The following is an 8,706-nucleotide window of genomic DNA, read 5'->3' on the forward strand; positions in this document are numbered from 1 at the left end:
TTCTAGTAGCAAAATTTATAATCTATAGGATAAATGCATATTTTATTTTCATATTATGAAAGTTAATTTTTTTTTAATTTAGTCAAAGGAGCTTATAAAGGATTTCAGGGCCTGTTGCTGGATTTGATTTTAATTCATTTTGAAACATTGACAAGACCCTGGTTGTTGTTTTTTTAACAGTGGTTTATCCGTATCAGCAAAAGTTTAGCCACTGTGATCCGTAACTGTTTGAATATAGTTCTTAATATTATTGTCTATATAAAAAATTTATTACTCTAGTTAATATTATTCTATATAAAATCATTTTATTTAAATTATTAATTTGCTTCTGAAAATCTATAGTAACAAAGTAGAACATGTTAATGTATATAAATGCCATAAATATGTATTTTTTAGTTTAGGCCTATAAAACATAACACTGTGGTGACTTTAAGTTAGAGAAAATATTTAATAGTATGTTAATGTATATGCATGAAATGCAAAACCATTTAAATGATAGGTTCATTGAAATAAATCATTTTTTGTTATTTAGGTATAAATCAATTTTCAGGATGTATGTGAAAAGCCCAATCTTCAGGAAGTTTCTGAAGATAGAACACACAGTTTGGATAGAATGTTTGCCTTGAAATATATGCGCTTTTCCAATTTCATATGTAAAATGATATACATAATATAAAATCTAGCGGTGTTAATTATAATGACATGTAATTATATATTTCACATTAATATATTTTATGCCTATGGTTATATTGATTTGGGAATATATATGGATACTAATTATGTTAGGATTCATACAATTCCTTGAGAGGCACACATGCTGAAAATTACTTGTATGAATTATTTAATATCATTGCAAATAAGATGTTATTTTAAAATTTTAAATTTTCTGCAAATATGTTTATTGCTTTTTATTTTTATATGATTGGAAATATGTATACTAAAATTCCACATTACCAGTTTCTTAACCACAGAAACCTGATAAATTGCCTCAGTTGATTTGTTACTTCTACCTTGGTGCATTTACAAAATAGTCATATTTTTATTATGAAGTTAAATAGTCATTTGTTTATAGCTACTTCAGAAGGCTCAGATTATTTTTTTCTTTAATGGCATAGACTCCTCTCAAGGTAAGCACTGTGCAGTTAGTATAAACCATTATTCCCAATGTGTACATGATTCACACTTCCAAATGAACCATATAGCCTTTTCAGAAATTAAGACTTAATATTCATTTTACTTCTTTGAGTACTCTTTAATTTTAGAAAGTCTATTATCATCTTAAGGTAGCAACAACATAGCCTAGTACCATCTATGATGGTTTACAGGTCTGTTATTCCATGTTAATTCATAACTGTCAACTACCATGGTAGAGTTAAGCTAAACCATTTTCCCAACATATGAACAATTCCTGTTAGTAAAGTGATACAAATGGTATCAAAAATATTTTTTACAGCAAGGTTCAACAGTGGACCCAGTGCTTTTACACTTTTCAAAATCCTTGAAGAAACAGAGAAAATCTCACTTGCCTTCTGTACTAAAACATTACAGGCCGAACTAAAACTGAAACTTCATAGTAGAACACTATAGGCCAGGGGTGTCCAATCTTTTACCTTCCCTGGGCCACATAGGAAGAAGAATTGTCTTGGGACACAATAAATACACTAACACTGACAATAGCTGATGAGTTTAAAAAAAAAAAAAACCTCATGATATTTTAAGAAAGTGTATGAATTTGTGTTGGGTGACATTCAAAACCATCCTGAGCTGCATGTGGCCCTCGGGCCCACAGGTTGGACAAGCTTGCCCTAGCCCTTCCATCTGCTGCAAAGCCCAGCCGGATACAAAATCAACCTGATAAAAGTTTTGTGGTGCTTTATTTTGGCAGTTTAAGTTATATAAACAATGGGTACAGTTTCATTTTCTAAATATAAAATTATTACATTGAATATGAACTTTTAAGACAAATTATCTAAATTCTGATTCTCATATTACTAATATCTTCTCTATTTGTTGCCCAATGAGATTAATCCACCTCTTAAACACCTCACCATCAAGAAAAACAATTTTGTATTTTAAAATGAACCCATCCACTTTCATTCAGCTATTTTATATTCAGGCATCATCCTAAGGAAAGAAAGGTTCTGACAAAGATTAATACAAATGGATAAGTAGTAGCAAGAAATCAAAAACTGCATAAAATTCTAGCAATAAAGTGTTAAATTATGGTACAGTTATATTCTGGATCATCAGATATCTGAAGAATGTTCCATAGACTGTTAAATGATTGCATTATAAAGTCAGGTTTTTTTTAAAGCAAGATTCAAAACAGTAAACAGTTTCTCTCTCTCTCTCTCTCTCTCTCTCTCTCTTTTTTTTTTTTTCCCCCCCCTCCCCCATTAGTTATAATGGTTTCCTCAGGATGAGAGGGGTTGGGAAAATGGTTGGTGATACTTATTTTCTTCGTTTCACTTTTGAGTTTTCCAAAGTGCTATGACCATCACCAGTAAAATATACATTTCCAAAGCCTTTGACACGGTAACAGTCCTACACAGTGAATGAACTAAGAACTTCTCTAGCCTTAGGTAGGTAGGTAGGGAGGAAAGACAAGGAAACTGAGTTGTTTAAGTGTCATACACGAGAACGTGGCTTTAAGGTCTGGGAAAACCTGCGAGGGCTGTGACTTCAGACTGTAATGTACGCTATGTCCGTTCACCAAGAAGTTCCATTTTTAAACCCATAAATCCGTAGCTATACCTGTTTCCAAGGTTCCTCGTGTTAGGCCTCTGGTAACAGCACTTGGCGCCCTTCTTGGGATCCCTTCTCTCCGCCCCCACTACCCCACCCCACAAGCACACTCTAGTCCCCTCCAATCAATTTCAGGCAGGTCTCGCTGCCTCCGAGCCACGCTGGGGATGCAAGGGCCCTGGACCCCAAAGAGCGACCGACGACAAGAGATGAGATGCACGCTGCTCCTCTATTCCTCAGCCCCCACCATCCTCCTCCTCGATCCTAACTTCCCCACTCTCTCAATTCCTAGAGACGCTGCGGATCCCAGAGGCTTAACTGGCAGCTGGAACGAGGTCCTCCATCAAGAATTTAGACGCTTGGTCCAATTATCACCGCGCGCCCTTTCCGCAGGAGCGATGTGATCCGTTATCGTAACTGCAGACCTGGGGTTCCACGTGGAGGACGATTGGGATTTCACTAGCCGGGGTGGGGGTTGGAGCAGACAGAGTCTGAGTGGGCTTAGTGGACTCGGGACGAAAGGCAGGACATGACAGAAGGCAACTCTGGGTCATCTCTCCAGCTTGGAACTGGCTAGGCCTTGTTTTGGAGGGGATGGGTAGATGAGAAGTGAGTCAGAGTTACTCGGAGGAACCACGGGGAAAGTGCGCTTCTGAGACTCGACAGCCATTTCGTTCCCTGACATGCCAGATGGAGACCCAAGAGTGTTGAAAGGCCTCGCCTTCCCTCAGTTTCTCCATCTGGTGGTGCAGGATGGTACAGAGAGTGGCCCGTAGTGATTTTCCAGTGATGATATCTGTCCATTGTTTTCTTCTTATATTGCAGCTTTCCCCATATTTGAAATTTTTCTTTTCAAATGAAATAATTGATTAGAATTAAAAAAGGCAGTAGCTATTAAAACAAGATCAATTTCCATGACAGTAAGCCAATCGATGGAAAAAACCTTAGGAATTAATAAATGAAAGATTTGTTTGGTAGATGATGAAAGGTCCTTTTAAAGGGTCTGACACTTCCTGGAAAATACCCACCAACTTGGGACCTCAACAGATTCACCATATCCTAATTCATGCTATTTTAATGTGTATTCAGCAAACCCACATGTGTTTACAATTGTCGAAGCTACCAAATGTCGATAGCGTTTTTTTTTCTATTTGTTGAATGTGAATCTCATGTACGAAGCCATCTAAACAAGAAATTACAGGAATGATTTTAAATACAAAAAAACAGTAGTACTGCTAGAGGAGAATTAATCAAGGACGGCATTATGAAGAAAGTGAGGGAGAATTTTCAAAGGGCGGAAAGATAGGGCTTGGTGGACCAAGGAAGATTTCCATCTAAAAGGAATGGCAAATACTTAGAGTCCCTGAACCCACTGATCTTGGACTGTTTAACTAATATTTGTAGTTCCAGATACAGCACAGTGCCTTGTACATAGTGGTATTTTTTTAAAAAAATATAATGCCTCGTAGATTTTTTCAACTTTTATTTTAGAAGGAGGGGGCACGTGTGTAGGTTAATTACAAAGGTATATTGCACCATGCTGAGGTTTTGAGTACGACTGAATCTGTCACTCAAGTAGTGAGCACAGTACCCAGTAGGTAGTATTTCAGCCCTGGCTCCTTCCCTTTCTCCTCCATCTAGTAGTCCCCAATGTCTGTTGTTCTCATCTTTATGTCCAATTAGCATTTGTTTTTTAAAAAGGGTGGTTGAAGAAATTCTGAGTGCTTGTCAGTGCCTCTCAGTGCATTTATTTAATTAATGGGCCCTGGAATGATGGCTGCATTTCGGCAGAACTATACAATCAAAAAGAAGTAATAAAAGGAAAAAAAAAGTGAAAGCCATCAACTACAAGACTGAAATTCCCAAAGCATCAGAGATCCTTTCAAAAAATAGTATGTTGATTTTATTTTTTATGACATATTGATTGGCTTTGTTCATGAAAATATAAACATGTTATCACAAAGGACTTTTAATTCTTCAACTATTTCTCAGTTTTCTCTTTCGCCTTCAAAATAAAATATCATAAATTATTTAAATAGTTGTGAAGGCAGTAGGATTTTTTTTAAGAGAGAAAGGTTTTATAGAGGTTCAGAATTATATGAACAAAGACATGTAATCTCTTAATCAAATTGAAACTAATAAAATCGTACAATAGAGGTAATGTAAATTTAAAAAGTCTTTGCTTTCTTAATTGAATAATGTAAGTAATTAGAAATTTTAAAAATATGGCAAAGGTTAACAACAGCATTATTACCTGGGCTACCTTTAAAAATACATATTTCTGGGGTTCACTTTCAGAAAATTTGATTCAGATTTGCTGTGGGTCCCAGAAGTCTGCATTTTAAATAAACACTTGAAGGAGATACTATTACAAGTGGCCCATTGGGACACAATTTGATGAATATGACAAATTTTACTTTTTTAACCTTATTTCTGCTTATTTATCTTTGAACTGAGGTCCAGGATTTTAGGTAAGATTTTAAGTTTAGAGTCAGTTTACTGGATCCCAGGGAGGACAGTCTGAGTAATCAGTGGAGGAGTTAGGAGACCCTTTATTATTATGTGATCCTTTGTATGAATTGGAAAAGAATGTCTCTTAGATACCACATTTTTACAATCTGAACATAGTTTAAGAGAAAAAATATTACAAGGTATATTTGTGTTTTAAAGCTTACAGAACCATACAGAAATTTTCCACATAGGCTATACGTTGTCTTTTTAAAACACTATATACACTTACTTCTTTTTGTACAGAATGAATGGATCTCTCTCTCTGTCTCTGTCTCTGTCTCTCTCTCTGTCTCTCTCTCTCTGTGTGTGTGTGTGTGTGTGTGTGTGTGTGTGTGTGTGTGTATGTTGTAATAGGGGTTTCTTTCATTTTATGATCCAGACCAGGCTCGTAATAAACATGACAACCTAAAATTATGTAAGAAGGAAAAATCAAAGCACAAGTGTTTCACAGGTTTAACTTGTGCTTATCTAAGATCAGGGCAAGATTGCATGAAAATGTAGCCATAGCAGAATAAAGCATTTATGGACAAAATGATGGGTCTTTATGTCTCTGTAAAAGCACAGTGATGAGGGGAAAATATAGATGGAAAATGTAAGCTAAAAGTAACAATTATAGGAAAACTAAAATATCATGCCTTTCCAATGATCATTTTTCTGCTTTTAAGCTACAGTTTGTCTAATATTACACCAGTGACTTTGCTGATGTATTAGGAAAAAGCTTGTTTTGCTTTCTTTTCTCGAGTGCCACCATTTTCTTGCTCTCATTCTCTTTCAGGCTGCCAGATCATCTGACTCAGCAATTGTATAACTCTCTCACCCAATTTAAAGAAACAGCAGCTATCTAGAGAACAGTGACTCCCCCAGTTGAAAATCTAATTGGTAAATGTCCAACATCGGACACTTTGAATTTTACTCCATGCAATTTACATACTGAATAGTTGAAGTTGAATATATTATATTTAACATTTAATTTTTAAAAGAAGCTTATTAAAACTTTCTTCCTAAATCACATGGTAAAGTTATTATTTTCTTCAAAAATAATTAGGAGGAGCTTAACAATAATAGGACACTTCAACTTCCATTATCTCATTTAATTATCACAATATATTTATGTTTTAGATGTTTCATTTTTTCATTTCATAGATCCGGAGACTGAGGATCAGATAGGTTGCATGGCCTGCCAAAAGTCATTGACTGGTAATTCGTATATAGTTGAACTTGGTTGCCCATGGAGTGCTATACATATGTATATGGTTTCAGTTCCATCTCTTTTAGTTAATTACTCTTTTGAAAGTTGCTTAACCCCTTTGGGCCTCTGCTATACTCAAGCATCAGCCATATAAGTCACAGTAAATATTTATTGGTTGACAAGAGGTTAACATCTTTCAAAAATTTATTTTTTGACCAAAATAAAACCAATGAAAAATTCTTATATGACTGTACGTATAAATTACTTATTCCTACCTTAATTTAAAAGCAATAAATGGGATACCTATTCACCAGCACAGGAACCACTTGAAGCATGCAGTTGAAAGATTACTTTCTTTAGCATTCACATGACCTGTGAGCAGATTCTATTTCCTTTACTTAATAGCTGTCATGGTACCAGAATGAAGTATGAGAAACTCTCAGTGCTTTCATGTTCTCATCTGTAAACCTGAGACCCTATGGTATTCAGGTAATAAGAGGTAGATAAAATAGTATGTGTGAAGATTCACTCTAAACTTTTAAACAGCATACGTTTGTCAGTTATTATAGTGCCTAACTAAACTATGCCCTTAAGAAAGCACATTAGTTTTTTACAGTAAACACCTACTTCATTATAATTTTTCAGTGTAGCTAGAAATTTCTAAACTCCACTTTAAAAATATACATATAATAAAAATGTATGTATTCAGACTCCTGGTATATTCCAAGATGTTAGGTAAAATCAGTGTAAATTTGCATACTTTTAAATTCACATCTGTACAGAACCTCTATATGGTGGCCTTTAGGGTGTGGCTCTAAGCTCTTCTAGTATTCATAATCATGAAAGAAATATTAAATAGTAGGATATCGAAGAAAGACACAAAATACACTAAATAGTATGTTTTCTTAAGGCTAAATTGACTTGGGGGTTTTAAATCAGTACAGAGTAAACATACAGTATATTCTGTTATCACTGCCTTTTTGAAAAATTAATTATGGAAGTTATCATCTTAACTATGACAACACGAAAGATAAAACTCTACCCTCAAGTCAGAGACTCAAAGGAAAACATGAGTGGAAATGTTAAATCTGCATGTGAAAACTGCTAAAACATGAATAGGAAGCATTTACTTATTTAATCAAAGTTGATTACATTTCATCAAGAAGTGAATTCTCCTGAGGGGAGTTAAATCACATATCAGGTGAAGAATGTGATTTGAGGAAGAATGGTTTAACACAAGAAAATTTTCTTGCAATCTTTAATAATATCAGAGGGGAGATTGGCTTCAGAACTCTCCTAAGTTCAGGAAAGGACACAGAAAATTGAACATTAACAGTAAGACTATAGAGTCCCAAAAAAGCAGGCTACTTTTAAAGGATAGTTTTTTAGAGGGGCAAAAGGGGGACAACCATTCTCCATTTGATAAAGAAAGCTTCCATGTAGATGGTCCCCCTGAAATTAGAGTATCCTAAACCATTGTAAAACCTATCAGTAAACCATGAATACTAAACCTCCACTCCCGGGAGTGAAAACCGAATACAATATTATTTATCTGTAACTTTCAACATTATCTCAGAACTCTAACAGCACATACATATATCAGCAGCATAAGCAGAAATGAGATGTTATATATGCTTGTGTTAGCAATTAAAAAGGACAGCATGTTTGAGAGGAGAAAATCTGTCCCATCAAAAAGGAAAAAGAGGGAGGTTAGGAATAGAAGTTTAGAGACAGAAAATTTTGCAATTCGTCAGTTTTAACTGTAGTTTCCCCGTTGTACCTTCCACTTGAAATGCACTCCAAGCAGTGGAGGTGGGTAGCAATGAATGCAGAGGAAACACTGAACACGGTGACACTCTCCAGTGTCACTTCTCCTGATTTAATGAGGGATTTTTTTTTTTTTAATTCTTCTGTCATAACATGGGCAACTTTGTTACAAAGAAGCTATTTTTTTCAGGAGGTTAGAATTCAGAGGTAGCATCACACCTTTTAGAAGAGAATTTGCTTGTTGAAATCACAGATACCTGCCAGAATGTACAGGAATTAATGAAAAATTACTCAAAATGACATATATTTTGATGACCTAAATAAATAACTTGATAATAAATGTCATATATATTCTCAAAAAATTAAAAAGCACCATTTATTGAGAGCCTACCGTGCACCTGGATTTTTATATATCTGACATTCTCTATTCCTCACAGTAACCTTATGGGGTAAATTTTATTTTCCCCACTTTGTGAAGTGAGGAAATAAAGGTT

At 35.0% G+C, this 8,706-nt stretch overlaps 1 protein-coding gene across 1 annotated transcript in view; it reads right to left on the reverse strand.

Annotated features, from left to right (window-relative positions):
- LOC108536955 (uncharacterized) overlaps positions 1–3,549 on the reverse strand; it is an 8,402-nt gene extending 4,853 nt beyond the window's left edge. Inside the window, exon 1 of the mRNA XM_017884057.1 lies at positions 3,370–3,549. Within this exon, the coding sequence (XP_017739546.1) occupies positions 3,370–3,549 (180 nt within the window). The remainder of the gene's footprint in view (positions 1–3,369) is intronic.
- Positions 3,550–8,706: the final 5,157 nt, after the last annotated feature.

This window comes from Rhinopithecus bieti, unplaced genomic scaffold (genome assembly GCF_001698545.2).
Source record: "Rhinopithecus bieti isolate Rb0 unplaced genomic scaffold, ASM169854v2 scaffold_1403, whole genome shotgun sequence".
In the NCBI taxonomy this organism is placed as follows: domain Eukaryota; kingdom Metazoa; phylum Chordata; class Mammalia; order Primates; family Cercopithecidae; genus Rhinopithecus; species Rhinopithecus bieti.